The following is a 26,146-nucleotide window of genomic DNA, read 5'->3' on the forward strand; positions in this document are numbered from 1 at the left end:
ATCGTCAGACCATTTTCTACCCCTGTGTACAGTTTCAGCCGTTTCCCCCCCTCTGCAAGAGTGGGGGCTCTATTAAAATAATCTATACCCAGCAGCTAATGGATTTCACAAAGCTCTAGATCTAGTTCATTTCTGTATGACTGCTATTATTTTCAGTGTCCTGATCACTCTGAAATATAGAGTTATCCTTCATAGCACAGAGGACACCTTTGAGACCAAGTGGATAGAGTCCACAAAAGCTTATGTTAGAATTGTCTTCTTCCCAATTAGTATCAAAGGTAGTACTGGATACTGTCATGTCTTTTCATGGTAAAACAGCCTAGTTGCTTGAATCTTTCTTCCATGTAGTTGCAGCTCCGTTGGAGGTTTACATTTTGTTTTGTTTCTTGAGAGAGAGAGAGAGAGAGAGACTATTTTTTAATTTTTAATAATTTTATTTCACTTAATACAAAGATACACAAAAATATAAAGACAACATGAAAAAACAAAACAATCACATAAAATCTGTACAATTATATACATACAATCACTCATATTTACAAAAAGATATCTGATAAAATTAAACCTTCTATCCTTACTTCCAATACAAGTGGATCTACCTTCAACATGATAACTTATTTGAACTCTCTCCCCATTTGTTGTATTCAAAGAACTATACTCTCATATTATTAATAGTGATATTCAAAAGTAATATACAAGTAAAATAAAATATCAATTTGTATTTTGTCTCACACTAGGTTTCATTAAATTCATTTTCTTTTCATATAAATCAAGACAATCCCACTCTTTTTCATAACTTTCCTTAGTTTTCTCTTTCAATAATGCAGATAAAACGTCCATATTTTTGGCTTCATATAGTTTTATCAGTCATTCTTCAACTAATGGAGGACTAAGACATTTCCATTGTTGCGCATATAAGACATGTTCTTCAGCTGTATGAATTGATTCCTCAAGTGAAGCCCCTGTGAAACTTTTGTATTACAACAAAGATTCCTCAACTGAACCCCCTGTCAAACTTTTGTATAAGTTGAGTGCTCTGTTGAATTTTCAGTGTGCTTATGTCTTTGTTTTGTGTGCACTCTGTATTTATAGACATGCATGCAAACACAACTAATTTTGTGTGTGTGCATGACAGAGGATGTAGTCTTAGTTGATGGCATGGCATCCTGGGTCTGTGAGGGTTGGTTTGGATAACCGAGGAATGATCCTGGCTGAGTCCTTTCCTTTGCCAGGCTGGCATTCATTTCTCTAAGGCTTTGTCTGCATTGGCCAGGATACTTCCTTCTGTTACCTGACCCTCATCACATCAGATGTCTGAATAGGCTTTCTGCTGAGCCACCCAACATATTCACAACCTCCATGGGTTGATTGCTTCTCGGGTTGTGACCTGAGTGTTAGTCACATGGTGGCACACCTTGTTCTGATTTCAAAGTGAGTGACTGGCAACAGCAGTGGATCACCAGGAAGCTCAGTGGGATTCCTTTGTAGACAGCCACTACAGCACAGAAATGAGGGTAGGTTGTTTTACTTAAATTTAAGGTTATTATAACCCAGTTCTGGCACAAAACATGTCTGATATCATCCAGACAGCCTGCACCAGGACCAGAGTTTGGGCTGTGCATTGTCAGAACAGGGAGAGGATGGGGCTTTTGGCTTATGCAGACAAGGCCTAAGAATTGCAGGAACTGTATTTGTCCATGTGTATTTGCAGAAGCTCCCTGTTTAGCATATGTGTATGTGAATGGATGTCTACACACACATGTGTGTGCATGTGGTTAGGGAGAGGCTGCTTGGTGCCTGAGTAAAGGTGGGTGAGGGTTGAGGCTGGTGTTGCAATTGCTTTAAGCTACTTGAGAGTATCTACAGCTTTCCCACATTATAAAGTTCTAAAACTATGGTTACACTTTAGCTGCCAAGGCAATGCCTGTGGAAACTTGGGTTTTGTAGCTGGAGATTCACTAGAGCTCTGTGACTATAAATTCTAAATGACCTTCCTATACTGTAAATCCCAGATTCTGTATTATGAAACCATGTAAATTAAAGTAGAATTGTAATGTTATAACTGTGTAACATGAATCGTTCCATCCCATAGAATCCTGGGATTTGTTGATTAAGGATCGGTTATTAGAATTCTCAGCTAGAGAGCTCTATGGCCTCACTAAACTACAAAACACAAGCCATAGGGCGTTTAGAGTTCTGTGGCACTTACCAACAATAGATTTAGCCTGGATTCCTTTTGTGGTATTCCTTTGTGCCCAGAATGAACTCCCTCCTCCCACTCTTATGGTCTCTAGAGACCAGCCAAAAGGGCCAGCACTGGGGTGGAGTGGGGGTGTGGTGACATTTCTTCAGTGCAGAGTTTAGACAAAGCGGTGGCACAGGCAGTGGCAAGAGTGCTCTTTTTCTGCACATGTGGGTGGCAAGGGCGCTCTTTTTCCAGGCCAAAAATAAATGGGGCAGAGGCATGCGGTTGCCATGGCCCCAATCTGGCACTCAAAGGGGTGGCGGTAGGCCGCTCTTTTGGGGCTGTCTGCTTCACCCCTAAGTCATCTTTGTCATGGGATACTATGCAGACAGTTAAGCAGGGTTTGTTTTTTCTTTAAAATAATTCTTTTCTTTTTAAGATTCTACCATTATACCACATCAAAATTTCCATTCTTGACAGCACTATGCTGGAAACTGTCCTGTCAAAATTAGTACACTTCATAATCTGCATCATTTCACTTATATTTCTCTAAAGATACCGTCTGTATTAATTTGACAAAGCAGCTTCATTAAATAAGCCACAGTTAGGCTTAACATGAGGATTTACACAGGCCTCATTCGAGTCCACACATACTCATATATAATTTTAAATTCATCCAAAACACAGCAGTATAAAAGTGAGTTCTGTGCCAAATTCATCACTGAATTCCAGGGATCGGCAGCTGTGAACTTGACATAACAGTGTTTCATGAGCTTTCCCTGAAGTATTGTAATAGCATTTAACATCTGTGGACCACTCCAGGTTGCCAAGATGTTACAAGCCCACAACAAGCATGCATGCACATAATAGATGCCCCACTTTTGTGCTAAGCTGCATGAATTACATAGTGAAGAGCTGACCATCACTACTTCATTACAATTAACCATTTAGATGTTTCTTTCAACTATTCTTTCATCTTTCCATGCTTGTCTGTCCTACTTTGTCCTTTTATTGTGTCTTTAAGTTACTGCTGCTCCAGCCTATTCTCTGGGAGAAATATTTTCAGCTCACATAGCTGTCTTGAAATAGTTCCTGGGAAATTACAGTAGAAGAAAACTGTTGCACTGATGTCTTACTCGTAAGCTTTGTGGAAAAGTCTAGGAGAAATGAGATGCTTGGATATTTAGGACTCATTGTGATCTGTATATTTTGGAGACACCCTGTTGGAAGATAATTTGGGCCTGTTTAGAATGAGCTGTGGGCATTGATTTATTTAATTCAGGCCCTGTACAGACCAGCCTGAAAGACCGGCTGGGGCGGAGTCAGGGTGTAGCGTCTACACGACTCACACACCGGCTCCATCCCCAGGATGGCATGATGCCATGCACCACACTACACAGTGCGTGGTGTCACAGGACTCCTCCAGCGCTGTGTCATCTTCCAGGAAATGGGGTTTGCAGATCCTTTTTACATGGTCTACCAGTGTTTTTATTAAACTTCTTTTTTGTCCTGGATGATGGTTGGAGGTTTTGTGTAGGTTATCTATCTATCTATCTATCTATCTATCTATCTATCTATCTATCTATCTATGGTATTTATACCCTGCCCTTCAGCCCTAAAGGCTATTAGAGTGGATATGTATTTGTCCATGTGTGTAGGTTTTCTTGTGGCCCAATCATTGGTTCAGTTTGTGGATGGCCAGACTTTATCACCCTTTTTTGATGAGGAAAGCCAGTGACTGGTCTGGTATTATCCCACTGCCTACTTGGAGAGAACCCTGGTGGCTCACCAGGCCACAGCAGGCAATTTTTCACTGAAATAATAAGTTGGTGGTTTTATCTTCAGTTGTTTCTAACAGATCCTCCTTTGAGAGAAGAGATAGATCCCACAATTGATGTTCAAAGAATTATTGTAGATATTTGTGTACATATAAGACAAACCTCACAGGGCTGAGCTCAGTTGCTGACAAAATAGTCTATTTCACTTTTTTTATTGTATCTCTTTATTTATTTAGAATTGAAGAGTGAAAAAGAATCCTAAAGATCATCTACTCTAATTTAGATGGATGCATTCTCCCAATGCACAAAATTCACAGTTAAAAGGTTCCTTGCCTCAAAGGAAGATCTGTAAGCATTCATTGATGCTAAAACCATGAAATTAGAGTCAGAAATCCAAATTCTGTTTTGTTTTTAAGTTTTTCCCCCTAAAGTCAACCACTTTCTAATATTGTCCATTCTGCCATCAAACAATTCTTACTCTCATGAAGTTCTTTCAGTGTTTAGTTGAAATCTCATTTTTGTCATTTAAATCCATTGGTTCAGGTTCTTCCTTCTGGAGTAGCAGAAAACAAGGTTGCTGTATCATATCTTTCACATCAGACAAGGACGTAGCCAGGCGGGGGGGTTTGGGGGGTCGGGACCCCCCCTATCAGGCCCTGGGGGCGTTCAAGCTCCTTCCTCCCCCTCCCCTCCATTAAAACCACGGAGAGGGAACAGAGGAAAGACAAAACAAAAGTTCCCCTTTTCCCTCTGCTCCGTGGCTTTCAGAGAGAGAGGGGGGGGAGTCCTTGTGACTCCTTTCCCTTTCGGTTCCTTCAGAGTCCGGCTTCCACTCCTCCTCCTCAGGACCCCCCCTACCAAGCTCCTTCCTCCCCCTCCCCCTCCTCTCCATCAGAATCACGGACTTGGATAGAGAGGGAAAGGGGGGGAAAGTCTCAGGGAGAGGGAGGCTCAGAGAGGGAGGGAGGGAGCCTTGAGGTGGGGGCAGTGCCTGTTGTTCAAGCTCCTTCCTCCTGCTTCCTCCTTCCGTCGGAGCGGACTCAGGAGAGAGAGAGGGAGGGGAGAGGGCTGGTCTCCCTCCCAGCAACATCTTTGCCCCTCTTTCCTTCTCCCTCCTCCTCTGGGCTTTTGCCAAAAAAGGTCGCCGTCCGGGAGAGGAGGAGGAGGAGGAAGAAGAAGAGGGAAGGAAGACACACAGAAAAAAGGAAGGAAAAACGAGGGTAGGGAGAACTAAAGGAAGGAAGGAAGAGAAAGGAAAGAAAGAAAGAAAGAAAGAAAGAAGGAAGGAAGGAAGGAAGGGGAAGAAAGGAAGAAAAAGGAAGGAAGGGAGAAGGAAGGCTCTAAAAGGAAATATCAAAGAAAGAAAAGGTGACTTCTAATAACAACAATCAACTACAGGTTGAATCTCCCTTATCCAAAATGCTGAGGACTAGATGTATTTTGGAGTTTGGTATGTTTATATATATATAATGGTATATATTGAAGCTACTTGAGTCCAACCATTAAACCCATTCATGTTTCACAAGCTCATCCTCAAGTAGCTCCTTTTTTGCCCCCCTCTGAGTGTCTCAGAATATGAACAGAGTGTCTCTGAGCATGAACAGAGTGGCTGCTGCTAATTGCTTGAGCAGCTGCACTTTACTTTATCAACCTGAATTTATCTGATGTGAACAGCTTGAGAGGAAGGACTCTGTTTACATCTGCACTAAAGAAATAATCCATTTTGATGCCACTTTAACTGCCCTTGGCTCCATGCTGTGGAATGCTGGGATTTGAAGTTTGTTGTGGCACCTGACAGAGATGGCTAAACAGCTCCTCAAAACTACAGATCCCAAGATTCCATAGCACAGAACTATAATGGAAGTTAAAGTGGTGTCAACCATAAAAACCAAACTGCCTTGGGTCCTTTTCTGGGGGAAAAGGTGGCACAGAAATGAAATAAATGATGAAATGATGAGGAGATCTGGGAATTGCACTTCAGATTCTTGTGGCTGGCAGAGATGGCTAAATAGCTCCCAAAACTACAAATCCCAGGATCCCATAGCATGGAGCCAGTCAGTTAAAGTGTTTTCAAACTGCACTATTTCTGCAGTGTGGATGCAGCTTTGGAGCTCTTTTGCTGATGCTATTTGCAAGTTGGTTCTGACTCATGGCAACCCTAAGGCAAATCTATCATGGGGTTTTCTTGGCAAATTTTTCCAGAGGGTGCTTCTCTGGGGCTGAGAGAGTGTGACCTGCCCATGGTCGCCCAGTGGGACCTCTATCCATGAGTTAAACCCACTCCCCACCCCTCTCCATTTTCTTTCTGGAAGGGACCTTGCTTGTGTTGAAGGGAAGGCCACCAAGCCTCTGAACCTCAGAATTATTGTTTCAATGCTCAGTCTTAGAATCAGTGGGTACCTGAGCATGCACAGAGGGTCTTTCACTCCTTCTCGCCTCTCTCTTAGCCAAAGACCCCCTCCTCATTTCACCACCCTCTTGATGCATGGGTTTGGCTGATTTTAACCTCTGGAATTTTATATTTGTATTTTATATTTTATATTTTATATTTGTAATTTTTAAATGTATTTTTTATTATTTTCATTGTTGTTTTAATGTGTTTTCTATGTGTTGTTAGCCGCCTTGGGTCCCACTTTGACAGAAAGGCAGGATATAAATGTTGGGAAATAATAATAATAATAATAATAATTATTATTATTATTATTATGGAATTGGGGAGGATGGATGGGAGGACCACAAAACAATGACCCATGGCCACAAATGGCCCATAGCTGCCCTATTTAATTCTCCTACTCCATAGTGGTTTGATCACTGGAGTACTATGACTCTGGAGTCCAGGGTTTGATTCCCAACTGGACCATACAAAGCCACTGGGTGATCTTTTGCAAGCCACAACTGCACTTGAGGAAGTAGACTGAAGTCTAGGAAAGCTCATGCTCCAATTTCTTTCTTTCCGTGAGTCTCAAAAGTGCTGCAAGATCTCTCTACTTATTATTATTATTATTGGATCTAAATGCATCTGAGGAAAATGCTAGGAAACCTGAAATCTAGGAAAACTCATGCTGCCAATGTGTTTCTTTCAGTTAGTCTCAAAGGGGCTACAAGATCTCTCTACATATTTTTGTTGTTGCATCTAAATGCATCTGAAGAAGTAGACTGTCTTCAAAAGCTCATGCCGTCAATTTCTTTCTTTCAGTGAGTCCCAAAGGTGCTGCAAGATCTCTCTAGATATTATTATTTATTATTGCATCTAAATGCATCTGAGGAAGTAGATTGAAGTCTAGGTGTGGCTGTGGTTTCTCTCTCTCCCTCTTTCGCTCTATTTGGCGTACTCTCTCTTCCTCTCCCTTCCCTGCCCCCCTCCACATGCAGGTTGCCCTCCAGAGAGCAGAGGATGAGGCAGGACCCCCCCCCCCCCCGAAAAGGGACCATGCCCTGGTTGCTGCTCCTGCTTCAGCCAGAGCTCTCCGCGCATTTGGGTTTTGGGGAAGGCACCAGGGCAGCAGGAGCCCTGAGAGGAGGATGCCAGGGAGCAAGCCCTCTTTTCTCTTTTTCCTCCCCTTGCCTTCACTCCAAGGACAAACTTCCCTGCCCCGGGTTGTTTTATTGTTCCTTCCCTCAAAGACAGCTCTCTTGCCTCTCCTTTCCCCTGAATGAACCTGAGGAGCCTTTGGCAATGGCACGGAAGAGGAGCAGCCCCCTCCCCTTCTTCCCCTCTTCCCCCTTCCTGAGGTAAAGGCTCGACCCTCTTTCTGTGTGTGTGGGGGGGCTTTCAGCCCTTCAAAATGGTGGCACTTAGTCTGGACCCCCCCCCCCCTTCTCAAAATCCTGGCTACGTCCCTGCATCAGATCTCAGTCTTCTCTGCCCCAAGTTAAACACAACTCCCTCGACCATTCTTCATAGGTCTTGGTTACCAAACCGTATATTGTCTTAATCATCTTCTGACCCATCCCAGCATATTTACAATCTTAAACTGTGGTAACATTAACTGAACAAAGTAGTGTAGATGAATAGTAGAATAGAGTGGAACTATTAGGTTCCTTTATCTTGACACTGTACTTCTGTTAATGCAGCCTGGAACTGTATTATCTTTTTTTAAAAAACAAACAAACACTGTATCACGTAGGATTAGTTGTGCATGTGTGACTTCAATTATGGTGACCCCATGAATTTCATGGGGTTTTCTAAGACAAGAAACACTCAGAGGTGGTTTTGCCTTCTTTCTTCTGAAATATAACCTTTCTTGTGCCTTTAGGGTTTATTTACCTAAGCATAAATCCAAGATCCCACTGACTGGGCACTCTGTTCATACTCAGTGTGTTGGAAGATGTTGGGATGGTGGTAGAGCTCCATCCAGTGTGTCCTGTAGATGTACCAACAGTCTCCATGCTGTGTGTTTAACAGTATGTATAGGCAATCCACTGTATAGCTGGTCCCCAGGGGGTGGGAATGGGGAGTAGACCTGGGAAGTGACACCTGTGGTCTGCTCCTTTTATATTCAGGGAGGCTTTGCATGTGGGCACTTTTTTGGCCTCTTGTGACCATTAAAAAAAAAACCAACTCTTATATCTATTTTCATTTAAGAATAACTAGATTTAGTAGAGACTTCAAAACAGTTCAAGTTGTGGAATAGCAGCATAATGTATATTTAGTTGTAGTTGCATTATATTAAAGTTCAGAGAATCTGCCATCTGTTTATATCTAACCTGCCAGTCAAATCAACATCCTTAATGCAGGAAAGGGAATCCAGTTGCAAATGTGTGGGTAGCACTGACTTGATTGGCACATAAAACCTGAACAAAGAGATGGATGCTTTTTGTTAAGACGCTACCAGTTTGATTCTAGGTACTTCTCAAAATAGAGCAATTCCCACTTTCAAGCAAAATGCCAGTCCCAGTTTATCTCTGTCAGAAATGGTGGGAGTAAGCAATAAGAGACTCATCTTTAAACAACTCTTGCTATTGTACTTGTCATCTTTTCAAGTGCTGTTATGAAACTAATATATATTAGACATCTTTCATTACCAGATAGAAAGAGAAATAGCATCAGTCTTTTCTTATGGTATTCATCTTAAAGTGCCCCTTTTATAAAATTAAAATTGCATTCTTTGATTAACTTTTTTATACCTTAGAAATAGGTACGTTGTCAGTGAAGAGAGAACATATTTTAAAACCAGAAATATTTTTTCATGCAAACACTTGCAATTTTTCATCAAATTATAGTAGCTTCCTATCTATTTCCTGAAGTTTATTTTATACCTGGACAAGAGATATAACTTCTAAGTGCCCTGTTTATGTGTGTTTAAATTAGTACTACAGACATCAACAGAGAATGATGTAGTCAGCAGATTCTGAGTAACAAGTTAAACTGCAATTGGAAAGCAACAGAACTTTGTCACCTGAATTGCCCTGAAATTGTTTTGATATATTAACAGGAAGTCAATCACAATACCTTTTTGACTTATGATCTAGTGCTTGCTGACACACCTCATGTCACATTTGTCTGTGGATTGATCCTCCCTCCTTTAAATGTGGAATTTTTACAAAGCTTTCATGGTAACAATAGTTAGTGACTGCCTGACACAAGTCTGGTTCCTCCACTCCTGTATCTTATAGAAGATTGAAGGTTTTTTGCTTTATACCTGTTGGTCGGAATCTGATTTTCTAGGTTTTTCTGTGTTTGTCACCTAAGCTCCCAACGTTGTAACACACAGTCCTACCCAATAGTCAGATCAACATATATATTCCCTTTAAGCCTTGGTCTATCAGGAAATCAACAGGATAACAAGCTGTAGCTTTATTAGTATAAAGTACAAATATTAGTATATTTGTTTTAGTAACACAGATGTGTGTGGGTGCATCATGTGCTTCCAAGTAGTTTCTGACTTATAGCAACCCTAAGGCAGACCTATCATGGGGTTATCTTGGCAAGATTTGTTCAGAGGGGTGGTTGACATGGTTTTCTCCTGAGGCTGAGATAGTGTGACTTGCCCAAGGTCATCCACACAGATAGCACAGATAAATAACCTGCCCTTAGTGGCACAGTTTAAGTAGACTGTGAATCAGCCTAAGCACATTCTTATAATAAATTTACACCTCTGTTGGACTTACTCTTTATAGCAAAGCATTACACCTAGTGTTTCTGTTTAACCTTATCAACACAACAGTATTAGGTTGGGTATTAAATAACAAGCTTCATCAAGAAAGAAATATCTTACCACACATAGGAATCTGAGTTATCAGCAATTGCCTTGCAGCAGCCTGGAGGTAGATCAGCTTTGCCAGGAGCAAAATCTGGTACTTTGCAGCTCAAAATGCTTCTATTTTATATCTTCTCCAGCCTTCGTTTAGCCAGTCAGCTACACTCCACCCCTACTTTCTTGTCCAGTCAAAAAGAGGGACAAGGTAAGGTAGGTGTCATAACTATTCTACCTGTTCAAGCCAGTACACATATTGAGGTTTATTTTTCTCTGCCAACCTACTGGTTTGTCCTTTTCTTGTGTACAGGTATGAAAATATTTTGCTGGCATTAGGCCAGTAACTTTATAATGTTGGCTTTGTAATTATTATCGGCTGGCTGTTACCTCACTCTTATACTTGTTGATACAAATATAGGCTGGGTCTTTGCCTGGAGCTAACATGTGTTTCTCCTGTCCCACTTATACTCATATTAAGCTGCTTCTGTAACAACAGTGGGTACTAGTCATGGTTCAAAGGTAAAATAGCCTCTGCTCTGGTTAATTAGCCTCTGCTTGGTGCTGGATGTGTATCACACAAAGCTGTTATACCTATTGTTAAAATAGCTTTAGCATGATGGACAGCTCCTTTAAAAGTTAGACCAAAATTCAGAGTGGAATCACTGCCCCACTGACAAAAAACCACCAACTGGTAGACATACCAGATCAACAGCTTGCTGTGGAACTGTGTCAACAAAGAGATGATATCTTTCTTTCTCTTCTTTTTAGGGAGTTGTAATATAATGTTAAGGCCAATGTCTTTCCTTAGTCATGCTAGAAATGCAATACAGTGGGATCATTTTGGCTCTGTACTGGCATCTCATATGTCTCGTGCAGTTTCCATAACACCGAAATGGATATATTTCAGACACAGTTGTGTGAAGTGTTTTGATTTATTTTTAAAGCCATCATTTAGCACAAATCAGCCATGGGGAAGAGAGTTGCTTCTGCTGTTTCATTTCTTTCACAGAAAATAAAAAACCTATTGACATGCAGGAAGAGCATACACAGACAGCTAACCTAGAGGCTTAGCTGCTCTCAAACACAGTATGTCTATAAAAACCCCCAATGACTATATCATACAGCTATCAGAAAAGATTTTCCATCTTCTAGCTGCATTTTTGTCACATATTCTTTGAATCAAAGGCCATGGGACACAGAGCTGTCTCTCCAAGGCTGTGCCTGAAATTCTGTCTTCCTTCAGGGTTTCATCTGATCCGCTTCATTCTCTTCCCCATTTGAGAATTTGATGGAACAAAGCCAGGGTTGCTAACATATTCTGTCCCCTTACTCCTGGATATGACTTATTTGTTATTGTGAAGAAAATATTCGCTTGTGTGTCTGTGTATTTTAACAGCTTTGCAAGTTATGCTAATAGTTGACTTATTGTTCTGCAGCATTTTTTGTTTGTTTAAACCTTTTTTGCACACTGGACAAACACTTCACATAATGGTTCAAGATATAAATGTTTGCATTGCCATACACTGTGCTACTTTATGTTGTCTCTGAATCATCTGATGTACTAGGTACAGAGACTGGTTCTCTGATGGACTTATAGTCCAATTCTGTGTGGGTGGTTTTATGTTTGGCTTTCTTTCTTGTGTAGGATACAAACATGCCTACTTCCCAGAGCAGTAATAAGGATTTTATTTTGAGTTTCTAGTGGCAAAATTATTATATGTCATATCCAGGTTACAGGTTGAAATACTGTAGTGAAGGGGGAAAGTCATATGCCTGAGGTGGGTGAATAAGAAGGCCACAGCTGTATCATCATCAGGACCACATAAGATTTTTCTGGAAAGAGCAGGGGGAAAATGTTTGTTTGTCAGCTGAGGTACAACATGATCAGTGAGAGCAAAGAAGGGACAGGCTATATTGACCCATGAGACTCAAGGCTGAGCCTTGCCATCTGAGGTTTGAGAGAGAGGCTGGTTTTCCAGCCCATGCTGCAATACAGTCACCCAAATCTGCAAAGTAGAGCCATGGGCCAGCCTTTCAGTTCATCTCAACCATTTCCCCTCAAAATTTAGAGCTCCAATTTTCTTCCCCCCCACTTTCATCCCTATTGCTTCTGATGTCATTGCAGCATTTCAAGTTCAAATTCACTACAAAGCAGATGACTATGAAATAATACACAATAGAAGAAGGAACACTCCAAGGAAGGTGAAAAACATGCCATTGTGACATGATAAAAGTCATTTTCAAGCCCTGAAATTGACTAACATATGCAAGGATAATACATACAAATATGGTTGGAGAATGGCCAGTCATATATATGGACTTGCAAGGCCTCCAGAACTCTTGTAAGATCCAAGAGGAACTTTGTGAGATCCCCTGAGATTTGGATTCTTATGGTCTCATGGTGGCCAGAAATCCCAGCCAACATACAATCCTAGCATCCTGTCGAGAAGAGAGCTTGCTGGGTAATAGGAAAGATGGTAGGCACTGGCTCACACACCACAAAGGAATGCCACTGTGTAGTGGAGGGGGCATTTTAGCTGTTAAAGGCTTTCTGTATAAAGTCAAATAAGTCTGAAGTACACATCTCTGCCATGTTATAGAACAGGAATGAGAAAAAATACATTTGGCCATTTTTGCTAAACCCCAATCCCTGATCTGTTTTTCATATTCCCTCCCTCCCTCACCATTCCCTTCTCCTTTTGTGTCGTGTCTTTTAGATTGTAAGCCTGTGGGCAGGGAACTGTCTGTTATCCCCTCTATTGTAAACCGCTCGGATTCCCAGTGATTGGGCGGTATATAAATAAAACCTATTATTATTATTATTATTATTATTATTATTATTATTATATTCTTGAAGTCCATTTTTACAATACAGAATGCCCCCATGTAATCTCTGGAGGAGGACATCTTTTCCATGTCTTTGCATCCTTGGGGTTAATTTGGTTCAGAATCCTCCCCCCTCACCCAAAACTGAAGGAGACTTTGGTTTATTTCCTGATGTGGAAAAATGTTTTCCTGGACCTATAACAGCCCAAGGACATAAACTTTGACAACCCCTTTGAGAACCAGTGACAATCCTCCTCCTCTACTTCCATTGTTCATGTCTGTTTCTCTGTGGCTGCACATATTGGTGCAGGTTTATCAAAATTCACTATGCAAACCAGAATATAGTTTGGCATTTGCACTTCTATGGTTTTTGTAAGACAATTCTCCTCATCTCCCCAATATGTACAAAATTACACACATTTTGCACAAAGATGTATATTAAGGCAAATCAAGCACAGAAGTGCTGAAATGATTGTACTGTATAAGACAAAACTACTTGCAAAAAGCATATATAAACAAATGTATTAAAATTACTAAAAGTGTATAAAATGTCTAAATGCATATTAAAGTGCCTATAAAGCATGTAAAGTGCATTATTAAGTGCATAAAGAAGTGAATGCAAAATTTCTTATGGGTTTCTCTCTCTCTCTCATACACACACACACACACACAGAGAGAAATGGATGGGTAGCATGTCTTGAAGGCGGGAAGAAATTAGAAATGGAAAGCAACCAGAATTGACAGATCCACCCATCTCTATGCTAGACACTCTAATTTATTATATTACAAGTACTGTAGACCTTTCAGAGTCTCCCCCCAAAAGAGTGCTGACATAAGCAAACAGTTGTTCAGAACAAGTACACCTTATAGTTTCATCTTTTCAATGGCCATCTGCCTGCAATGTATTGTTCTAACTGATCTTCAGAATCACTATCAGTCTTGGAGGAAACCGATTATCTAGATCCATTTCAAACCGGCTTCAGGGCAGGATATAGAGTTGAGACTGCCATGGTCGCCTTAGTCGATGATCTCCGTCTGGGCATTGACAAGGGAAGTGTGACCCTGTTGGTGCTCTTGGACATCTCAGAAGCCCTCAATACCATTGACTATGGTATCCTTCTGGAACACTTGAGGGAATTGGGAATTAGAGGCACTGCGCTCCAGTGGTTCTGTTCCTATCTCTCGGGCAGATTCCAGATGGTAATGCTGGGAGACAGTTGCTCTTCTAAAAGAGAGTTAAAATCAGGTGTCCCTCAGGGTGCCATTCTGTCTCCCATGCTATTTAACGTTTACATGAAATTGCTGGGTGAGATCATACGGAGACATGGGGCCAGGTGTTATCAGTATGTTTATGACACCCAAATACTGTTCTCCATGTCTCGGACCACTGAAGTGACTAAGGATGGCATCTCTCCTCTGACTGACTGTCTTGAGTTGATAATGGACTCGATGAGGAAAAACTGACTAAAGTTGAATCCTGGAAAAACAGAGGTATTCGCTATAGGAACCCCAAAGCCAGGGTCAGCTTTGTCAACCAGTCCTGGACAGGGTCACACTTCCCCTAAAGGACTGCGTTCACAGCCTGTGGGTGCTCCTGAATTCGTCCCTACTACTGTCATCTCAGATAGATGCGATGGCCAGGAGCGCTTGCTATCAACTTCGGTTGATACGCCAGCTGCAACCCTACCTGGACCAGGGGGGCTGATAAGTCATGGTACACGCTCTGGTAACCTCTCATCTTGATTTCTGCAATGTGCTCTACATGCTACCCTTGTCCCAAGTTTGGAAGCTTCAATTAAATCAAAACATGGCAGCCAGATTGGTAGCGGGAAAATCCAGATTCGACCATATAACACTCGTCTTAAAAAGCCTCCACTGGCTGCCAATCAGCTTCTGAGTGTAATACAGTTGACCCTTCTTATACAGAGATTTTTTAAATACACGGATTCAAGCATCCTTGGTTTGAAAATGTTCAAGTATAAATTTCAAATATCAAACCTTGATTTTCCATTTTTTTTATAAGGGATACCATTTTGCTATGTCATTATATTTAATGGGACTTGAGCATCCATGGATCTTGTTATCCACAGGGGGTCTTGGAACCAAACTGCAGTGTACAACAAGGGTCCACTGTACAAGATGTTGGTTATCACTTTTAAAGCCCTGCATGGCTTGGGTCCAGGTTACTTGCAGGAGCGCTTCTTCCTATATAGTCCACCCTGCACTCTCAGATCCTTTGGGAAGAATATATTCCATCTGCTGAATACTAGACTAGCTGCAACTTCCCAGAGGTCTTCTTTTATGCTGTTCCAAAATTGTGGAATGACCTGCTGGAAGAGATCCATTTTATCACCACCTTAGACGACTTTAAGAAGGCCATCAAGACAGATCTCTCCCAGCGAGCCTTCACAGACTGACTCCTGAAGAACTTTAGCCCCACCGCCTTTAATTGCCCTTCTCCATTTGCCCATTTTAGATTAAGTCACTAATGTTATTATTTATTGTTGAATTTAAATTTTATGCTAGGTGGGTTAGGGATTAATGCATTTTATTGTGTTATTGTTTATGCTGTATTTTATTGTGCTTCTATATAATGGTGTCCCTTATATAAAATTGCAAAATCAAGGTTTAATACTTGGAATTTATATATTTTTAAAAATATTTTGAAGCCGTGGATGCTTGAATCCATGGATAAAAATCTGTGGATAAGGAGGGCCAACATTATTATTATTATTATTATTATTATTATTATTATTATTATAGAACATGGTGTGGGAGTTACCTTCACCTCCTTCCCCTTCCTTGTAGTACTGGGACTCAGAAGTAGAGGCAGAGAAATCAGCCTTTTTCTGATTTATCACACTTCTGCCTTGTTTGCACATACATCTGTTCTATTCTTTTTCTCCATTCATGTGTGAATTTCTCTTTTAAATCCTCATGAAACTGAATTTGCATTTAAACCAACATTTTAAAATTTATTTTCTATCAAAGTGCACATTTCTAAAAACACTCTCTCTCAAAATACATGTTTTATTTTCCCTTCCCCCTCCTCCCCCTCCTCCTCGAATGGAGATGTGTGATAGGAAGTGCAGGAAATACAAAAAATGAGGAGCTGTGAATCAGACTAGTTTGTAGTCGAGCTCATAAAAACTGGAATTTTTATAAATCCACAATGTATTAGGACCTTCAATAAAATTGAATAGTAGTGTACTGCAGAGCTTGAAAAGGCTACTTTGTGGGCTACAACTCCCAGAATAGTCCAACCAGCATCTAGTTTTTATACTGAACTGCAACATAGAATGGAGTTCAGTAAGCTTCCACCCCCAAGATCACCTGAACTTACAAAAAATCAGATTTTCTAAGGCAATCTCTTATTGTTCTTCCTGTTGTTAAGATATCAATTAAAGGTTCTCCATTACACTAGGTATGTATGATCTGGCAATTCTCCACAGTGCTTGCTATTAGAGATTTAAAAGCATTCACAGACTTTCACCCTGAAAGGATCAAAATTTTGCACCACTCAGGATGAAGTAATTTATAAAGCTTGAGCCTTGGAGTTTTCACAAAAGGTTCACAGGTGATCAAGTACTGGCATTGATGCTTCTCCTTTTTTCCACCCTAAACACTTAGCTTTTGGGGCATAAAAAGGCAACAACAACAGGTACTCCAGAACTCTTAGAAGGGCTTGTTTCCCTGCTGGAGATAGGACTGGGTCTACCAGCAGAATGTGTGTGTGTGTGGGGGGGGGGGGAATAGTGGTATTTATTGATAGAAAGGAGGTATTGTCCTGGTTGCTCTATAGCCAGAACATTCTTGGAAGCAATCCTACTGAGATATGCACAACTTCTTTGTCCTCCCTGAGTGCTAAATAAAAGACAAGCAGCATGAACCCAACATTTTGCCATAGTTATGAAGCAATTATTAATAAGCTTTAGTATGATGCTGTTCAGTCTAAGTAGTAAATTCCTAGAAATCTCTAGAATGAGAAAGATTTCATATCAGGAAGTTGTTGTTGTGTGCCTTCAACTCATTTCTGACTTATGGTGGGCCTATAATGGGATTTTCTTGGCAAGTTTCTTCATGGGATGGTGCCATTTCCCATCCTCTGAGGGTGAAAGAGTGCAACTTGCCCAAGGCTGCCCTGTGGGTTTCCATGGCCAAACAGGGATTTGAACCCTGGTCTCTAGAGTCTTAGTCCAACATTCAAACCACTATACCAGGCTGGTTTTAGGGAATGAGGGAATATTTTGTCCAAAATAGCATGCAGTATGCTATTCTGGATTGCTTTGATTAAAGTATTGCCAGAAACTCTTGTTTCATTTCAGTCATTTTATATCTTGTTTCACATGTTCTCAGTTTTATCCTTTGAAAACAGAAGTGGTTTCCCAATAAATCCTGAGAGGATCAAGATGCACCAAAAGGGAATACTTTAGAGTAATTATCTGAAGCAGCTTTTCTTCTCAAAGTTTTGTATGCAACAAAGTGATGCAGTTATGTTTTTTATAAATGTTTTTATTCTAATTTTAGTAATAGTTTATTTTCTTTAATTTCTGTTATTTGTTTGTAGATAATGAAAAAAATATTACTCATGGAAGTTTATATAGCACTGTTTTGGCTGGTTGTGCAGAAATGTGTGCTTGTTTTTCTTATAGTCCTTTGGAAAGCACAAAAGTGCTATCAAAGTTAAGGGATAATGAATGAGAGAATCCCGTAGTTTTCATTAATCATGGGAAAAAGCAAAAAACATAATGTGTGAAGGTCATTTACTATGGTAATAAAACCTCTATAATTATGCATTTCTGTTTTGAGGTATTAGAAAAGAGAAAGGAAAGCTCCGTTGACCTGCCTAAGAGCTGTCCAGAGTGCTGAAATATCTATCTCTAATTCAGAGACATAGCCTTGTTAGTCTGGAATAGTATACGGTGGCCTGTTACAGACTGCCAAAATAAAGCTGCTTCAGGTCTCTTTGGAGGTGTGCTATTTAAATGATGCATGGGTCCTAAGAGTCTGGAGGTCGCACCAAAGCCACACTCCATTCCTAAGCACTGGAATGCAGCTTTGGTGCACCTTCCGGATTCTTCGGATGCATGCATCATTTAAACAGCATATCTCCAAAGAGACCCGAAGCAGCTTTATTTTGGCAGTCTGTAACAGGCCAAAGGCATCTTGTAGCATCTTTGTGACTGACTGAGAGAAAACAATTGTTAGCATAAGCTTTAGGAGATTTAAATTGCATCTGATGAAGTACATTTAAGTCTATGGGAGCTTACACTGAAAAATCAATAGATGTCCTCCTTTCAGCCAAACAGTATAAATATCAAAATCAACTTCTTTCTCTCAATTAGAAAATTATCGCACATGGGTTAAAACGTTCCCCAGTGCATTCTAACGGGGGCGTGCACGGAGCGTGATGGGAACGCAATGGGGCCCGAACGCCAGTTTACCACGCACCGGAATGCCAGCATTGAGTTCCAGAGGGCGCCATTTCTGGGAACTGTTTCAAAGCATCCCCAGAAATGGCGCCCTCTGGAACTCGATGGGAATGCGATGGGAACGCCTGGTGGCAAAGGTGGTGTTCCGGTGTGCAGTAAACTGGCATTCTGGGCCCCATCACATTCACGTCACGCTCTGTGCGCGCCCTGCGCAGGCACGTTAAAACACACCAGGGAACGTTTTAACCCCGGTGCAATAATCTTCTTAGTCTAAAAGCTGCTGCAAAGTCCCTTTGCATGTAAATATAGTCAGAAATCTAGCTAATGACAACCCTGATTAAGAACTGTTTTGCAGTATCAAAACATGTAGTATTTCTGTGTTTCATGAATGTATAATGCTGGAGAATAAACCTGTGGCCTATAAACCTTTATGAAAACTTTTTATGGTCCTACATCATGGGCATAATTCAGCCAACATTTTAAATCCCACTGATTTTCAAGGGCAGAAATGTAAGCCTATACTCACACATTTCAGTGAAATCAGTACATTTTAAATGTGCTAACTTACATAATGCCTGATGTATTATTGTTCCTTGGCATGTAAATTACCATGCAGGAATCTATGTAACTCTTTCCATAAAATATTTCTAAGCATATAGAATGCTCTGTTGATTTTGAGATTTATACTGTTTGGCTGAAAGGAGGACATCTATTGATTTTTCAGTTTAAACATAGAGGCTGAAATAATAGCATCACCCACTTTATTGGCTTTATTTAATGTTATTTTGATGTAATAATTTAAAATTAAATATTAACTACCTTTTGAAGATAATTAATTATTCCCTCCATCTCTTTCCCACATCTACTGTGAAGTGCTTTGGGGGAACCCAGATTATTTTGCTGAATATGTTCCATATTGGGCAAAATAATCTACAGCAAAAACTGCATCAAGTCATACTGCTAGAAAAGATACTAGACCTCATGGTTACCTCCCACTCCTGTAACTTACCAGTGAAATGGGGTGAGTTGGGGTTGTATCTGTCAATAAAACAGTGTAGTATGTTTAGATGCTTTAAGGTTTAATTCTGCACCTGATATGTGCACTGTCTGCCACATCGGTAGAGTTGAGTGAAATGCATAGAGGGATGTACATTGTCAGCTGCACAGGTAAGGGTCAAAGGAGTTGTCCTCACAGCAATAAAACACAGTTTTGCCCCATTTTGAAGCCTACCTGTTTAAATGACACACATGGCCAAAATAGGGGGAATCCAGGACGAAGCTGCTTTCCAGGGCTGAATACTAGAGCAAAATAACCCCTGTGTCAGGTGCTTCAAGCCAGAAAGTGCAAACTATCAGACCGACATGCAGACTGTGTGCCAGTGCAGGGCTGGGGAAAGAGTTGGGGTCATTGCTGCCCATAATTTTTTTTGTCTGTTTGCAAATCAATCACATATCTGCAGAAGTGGTTAGTTGTACCATTGACCCATTGCACCACTGACTTATTACATATTCCATAAAGCAAAATGACAACCAACACAGGATTTTGCCAACAATACAATGGATTTAATCATAATATTACCAATCTAGCCAGTCCTAAAGGGGCTATGGATGGTGGGACAAGGGAGGCAATTGGTGGCTGCTGGTGTATCATCCATACATACTTGTGATTGTGATTGGTGCAGGAGAGAAAAAATGGTGTGCCCAACTTGTACCCATGAATGCCCTATTTTGATTGGTACATCTTGGCTGAAGAAGGTGAGCCCCTGGTGTTTGGCCCAATGAAAAGTGGTGGTGCAGCCAGCATGTTCTTCCTGTGAATTGGGAAAACATGGAGGTAAGATAGCTTTTCCGCTCTGTCTGCTTGGGCCCCAAATGGATACAATTTGAATTGAAAACAGAGTCCACTTTTAGTTAAGATTCTTTTTCATTGCTAGCTACTGCACTTTTCTTCTTATTCCCATAGAGCCTATCATTCAAGCTGCTGGCATATCTGTTAGTTACATATAAGAAGAAATGGAAAGAGCAATAAAAGTAGTAATATATGAGAGAAATAATAATACAATGGTGCAACATATTTTAGATTCCTTTAAAGTAAAATCAAATTCCAGAAGGTGACTTGAAGTACTGTATAACTCTTAAGCTATCTATATCCATGAAGTCCTTTTGATGAAATGGAATCTATTCTAGGATAAGCAATGAGAGAACTAAATTCTTTGCACAGGGGATAAGGAACAGACCATGCTTTGTGGCTCAGGGGCACCTGCAAGCCTACTAGAGCCATCTGTGCACCTCACTGCTATTATTTTGGAAAAAACACACAGCACTTTTGCTTTAAAAGGAAGTTACTGTATGCTTTCTTTTGAAGCTGAATAGGACTTCCAGGATACTAGGCACACTTTGGATTCAAAACAAGGTTTGTATTCCACATGTTCCTTATTTAAAAAGAACATGTTGGATTCTTTTGTTGTTGTTGCTGCTGCTGTAGTGCCATAAAAAGCTTATCAGCACAGTGATGAATTTAAGGAGGAGTGATGGCAGTCTTAAAAATAGGGCTAAGCATCACATGCTCACAGACTGCCAACCTCATCTTAATGGGGCACCACTATATATTTTTTAAAAGAAATATTCTATGTATTCGGTCATATTTCAAGCTAATGGGTCATTCAAGACTATGTATAATTTATTTCATTTTTGAGTGTGAAACAAATGAACGATGCTTTTAGGAAACAAATAGCTTCATTATATACTTTGCAGATAAGAAGATCTATGCTGTAGAAAGCCATCCATATATATAACTGTGGGGTGGGATAGGACGGGTGGGGGCAACAAAACTGTTGAACTTAATGATGCCTCCATGTTTAGAGGCCATATACTGAACATGTTGAAACATAGCTGTTTCAGTCTTGATGAAGGAGAAACCTCTCCCCTCTTCCATATACAAGTTTGACTGCCTTAAGTTGTAGCAATACCAATAGCAAGTACATTTCTATACTGCTTGTCAGTGCACTTAAGCACTCCCTAAGCAGTTTACAATGTGTAAGCTAATTGCCCCCAATAAGCTGGGTACTCATTTTGGTGACCTCGGAAGGATGCCAGGCTGAGTCAACCCTGAGCCCCTGGCTGGTATTGAACTTATAGTCTTGTGGCTTGTGAGTGAGTGGCTGAAGTGCAGGCATTTAACCACTGCACCAGCAGGGCAGCAAGTTTGAGCCTGTTCTCAGCTGTAAAGCACTGCTCTTGAATAACTTTCCACTAAATAGCCAGCCAGGAAAGATACCAACATTTCTGACTTTGAATAGACTAAAGTGTAGTAACCGCAGTTGTAAGCCAGCAGCTTCATTTTACTGTGTGGTGTTCAGGAAAAAATCTTAAAGAATCGTAGAATCTGTTGTCAGCTTGTGACAGAAAATGATACCCTACTTTGAAAGGCAAAAATTCCATGGAGTACTGAGTCATTTTGAAGTGAAAAGAACTGCAGGGGAATGACAAAGAGTTGTAGGAAAAGATAGCCATGTGGAGAATTGTTATGAAATGACATCCCTAAAAGATTACAGACTGCAGACAAGATCATGGTGACTTAGAGAATGAATCTGTACTGTCTCAGAATCTGAATTCACTTAGGTTGTTTTCCTTCAGATTAATTCTTGGTTGTTTTTAGCCTCACAAAAGACTTCTAAAGGTTGGATGAAATATACTTCAATTCATATACTTACATTGACATTCTTTCAAACCATATAAAATTATTTGTAGAATATTTTGCTTTGCTGCTTGTTTTGTTGAGTAGTTTTATGAAACTCTGGTAACTGCTAATATACTAAGTACTAACAATGCAATTAGATGCTGATGAGTTCAATGCTACTTTTTAATGTCCTATCTTAATAAGGTCAAATGAAAAATCCACTTAAGCTCACCAGCTGTAGTAAGCATCACACAGTCTGTGATACAGCATCCTCTGGCAGTTCTAAAGACTGTATTTACTAGCATATATTTTTGGTAGCTGTGGGTAGGCTTTCTCTGTGTTAGTTTAAATCGCCTGATAGTGCCAAGTGTGTGGGTTAGAAATGAAAATAAATTAACATTCCTTGATGAGTAAATAATGCCATGAGGGCAGGGATGGGAAAGCTGATAAGAAGAAAATCAACTCATTTGAAATGTAGTGTTGGAGAAGAGATGTGTAGCTATCCATAATTTTTTAGTTATTTAATGAGAGAATTCTGTGTGTGTATCTTCAAGTCACATGTTGGTTTATGGAAATACCATGAATTTCATAGGGTTTTCTTAGGCAAGGAATACTCAGAGATGGCTTTACCATTTCTTTCCTCTGAAATATAGCCTACAGTACCTGGTATTCGTTGGTGGTCTCCCATCCAGCTACTAACCAGACCTTGCTTAGTTTCCAAGATCAGACAGCATTAGGTGCCTTTACTGTATTTAGGCTCCTAGAGAATCACAATGTCTGCAGTTACCCATATGTTTCTTCCCTTCTAGGAAATAGAGCCAAATTGTTATTTATTACTAAAATTTTCTTTTTAAATTATGTATTTCATGCACATTTGCTCATGAAATATTCTTTAGAACTACCCATCTGTTTGTCACTTCCTGAATTAACACTAAATATATACAAACACAAAGTGTACTATAGTGTGACCAAACATAATCTTCAGATTTTGCTGTTCCTATACTTTTGCATTGTTGACCTACATTTTTGTCTCTCCATCAGCTGGAAGGGGACCAGTATTATCCCATTCTCCTTAGTGAAGTAACTCTTGATTTACACTGAGTGGATAATCAGAGGTTTCTCAGAATTCTAAAGCCAGACAGCCTCAAAGCTCTGGTTTTCATTGTTGATGTTAACAGAAACAGCTCTGAAGTAACTCTATTGCTCTTCAGCTGCCATTTCCCATTCAACTCTCCCATTCTCCTTTTGGAATTGATCAGAATATTTCCTCCTTTGGTCTGAAATCTATGTTTAAAAATACCCTCTTTGGTGTGCTTATTTTTCTGTTTTTTCTTTCTTTCTGGCTTTGAGTTTCCTGCCTGAGGCAAAATAATAACAATAACTGATAATAATCTGTGACACTCTACTAATTCCTGGCAAGAGTCTCTCTTACCCACATGAATGAGAAATCAGTGAGAGAGAGAAAAAGAGTTCAGATGAGTAATTTTTACAGACCCCTGCAAGTGTGTGGTTCTCTCTGTGGTTTCTGTTCTTGAGCATGGATCTCAAATAGAAAAACAGTCATCTCAACTCCCCCCCCCCCCCCCGTTGTTGATATGTTAATAGATTTTTCACTGTTGCCTACAATGTCTTATGACAAAAATACACTTACAAGGATATTATCAAAGGATATTTGGAATAATGTGTGCTTAACTCTGAATGCCAATGAACTACTCTCTCTTTTAAATTTTGGGGGTCAATTAAAATACGTTCATGGACACACTCAGCAAATAGTGCTATGGAAGAAGGGTCATGAACAGAGGCTGGAGGTTATTTCATCTGGCCCAAGGCAACATGACACTATCCATGTAGGTGGCAGAGCCAGTGGCTATTTACAGCCAGTCTGCCCCTTTGCATACTTCTTTGATCTTCTCTTCATGGCACTCCTTCTGCCTCCAGCAGTGTGAACTTTGCTGGTTACTTTGGGTCTGGGTAGAAGTTTTCTGCCTTTTACCTGTTTTTTTTTTTTTTTTTTTTTTGCCTACTCTATGCTATACCTAGGCAACTTTGATGATTACCAATGTCTGTAAACTGGCTGTCAATGGACAGGTAGTGAGGAAGAATAAAAGAATAATGGTACATACCTTGACACCCTGGATGTGAAAGCCAGAGCTCTGGAATTGCCTCTTTAGGACCTGGGAAGGTGGGAAAGAAGTTGAGGTGAAACTGTTCCTCCCCCCCTCTCATTTAAAAAAAGTCTGTGACTTGGGGGGGAGGGTACCCTGGGTTTGCCTTCCAGTAGATGGCTGTCTGAGGAACAACAAGTTATTGGATTGCCCAGGGAAAGGCTGAGGAGGTAGTCTAAGGGTGACACCTGGCCTCAGCTGATGCTCCATCAGGTTGCTTCCCTTTCTGCTCCTTTCAATAGTTCAATGCTGCTTAAATAGGTTCTAGGTCAAGTAAAGTTTTCTGTGTCTGTTCTCATTGTTTCATGGTTGGCCATCAAAGCAGCTTTGAATCCTAAAGAGAGAAAGAAAGAAAGAGAGAGAGAGAAAGAAAGAGAAATACCCCCCCCCAAATTCTATTCACTATTTATGGCGCGTTCCAGATGGGCCCTATGGGGCGCTGTCATTACACACGAGGGGCGGCGCTTCCTGACGTGCCTTGCCCCTCGCGCGTAATGACTACGTCAAAATGGCGCCGCCGCATACAGATGGGCGCTGCCATTTTGACGTCATGGACGCACAGCATCTGGACATCACGCACCGGAAGTGAGTGTGTGCCTAGCGCCTTGCGGTGCCTCTTCCGGGGTGCAGGAAGAAGCGCCATTTTGGTGCTTCTTTGTTGCTGCGCCCGGGAACCGCGCAGTTTGGCTGCTGCAATTCCTGGACGCAGCAACCGGCAGCGGCATGAGACCGCCTGTTTTGAGCGGTCTGTAACGCACCTCAGTCATCTTCCCCAACAGCAAGAACTCTTCATTAGATGAGGATCCAGACTTCCCTTGTCAGCACACCAGATAAGACCATCCAGACCTGTTTGACAAGGGTCTGAAAAAGAGGAGAAATAGGTACCCAGCCTCAGAAAATAGCATAGGCAGAAGTGACTAGCTCCAAGTCTATCCCGCAGATGCAGTTACAGTAAAGGTTTATTTAAAAGGGATCAGTCTCAGAATGTAACTAAATGCATCTAAATCACACACACAAAAACAGTGAGCCGCCTTGGGTCCCAATTTGGGAGAAAGGTGTGATATAAATAAATAAATAAATCTGGAAAGCTTGGTGGGGCTGGGAGCTATCAAAATTACAAGCTGTGCAGTAGCTCTAACCAAGCACTGGAAAGAACACCTGTCCCGGGGAATCTATGCTCAAAGTCTTCTGTGTCGCATTCTCAGATTATTGTATAACTCTTAGATTGTATTATGGATCATCTTACTGCTGAATCTCTGGATCCTCATGTGGATTAAAAGATGTTATTTCATTGCCCAAACAGTATTTCTTCCAGTAATTAACTTGGCTTTCCTGGACCATGGCTCACACAATCCCAGATTATGACCAGATGGACTCCACTGTATCACAAACAGTACTTAAAGTCAGAGCAGGACAATCATTTCCCTGTTTCAGCTGCTGTTTGGTGGTTTTAGGTCTCATTACATTTCTTTGCTAATCACATTTGAGCTAAATGGGAAACATGCCATGAACAGGATGATGTAATGCAGATCTGACTGGCAGTGTGATGACTGTTTTGGGAGGGGAACTTCAAATCTGCCAGTCTCCTTAGTCCATGGATTCACACTGTAGAAGGTTTATAGATGTTTCGTTTACTCCTCCATTATTTTGCAAAAGACATAATTACTTTATGAGACCCTGGTAAATCTGTGTCTTTGTGAGTCAAAAGTTTCCCAGCTAGATACACACACCTGCCCTCAGATACTGATAAATTGCTTCCTACTGGGGCTTAGAAAAACTCAGCAAGCAGGCAGGTGAGTCCAACTGGTTTCCTGCCATCCCAGGAATATGTCTCACTAGCTGTTCCCTTTGAGAGAGTGTTGATGTTTGTTATTTACAAGATTT

At 40.7% G+C, this 26,146-nt stretch overlaps 1 protein-coding gene across 14 annotated transcripts in view; it reads left to right on the plus strand.

Annotated features, from left to right (window-relative positions):
* Positions 1-26,146, plus strand: part of LOC149315753 (receptor-type tyrosine-protein phosphatase T) — an 849,328-nt gene that overhangs the window by 149,722 nt on the left and 673,460 nt on the right. Inside the window, exon 1 of one of the 14 annotated variants that reach the window (XM_089514003.1) lies at positions 4,969-5,413. The exons of the other annotated variants lie outside the window; for them this stretch is intronic. Within the exon in view, the coding sequence (XP_089370129.1) occupies positions 5,383-5,413 (31 nt within the window). The 5' untranslated portion in view covers positions 4,969-5,382. Of the gene's footprint in view, positions 1-4,968; positions 5,414-26,146 lie in introns of those variants that run through there. 14 annotated transcript variants of the gene reach the window in all.

This window comes from Sceloporus occidentalis, unplaced genomic scaffold, assembly GCF_023333645.1.
Source record: "Sceloporus occidentalis isolate IW3139 unplaced genomic scaffold, rSceOcc1.0.p SCAF_3, whole genome shotgun sequence".
Classification (NCBI taxonomy): domain Eukaryota; kingdom Metazoa; phylum Chordata; class Lepidosauria; order Squamata; family Phrynosomatidae; genus Sceloporus; species Sceloporus occidentalis.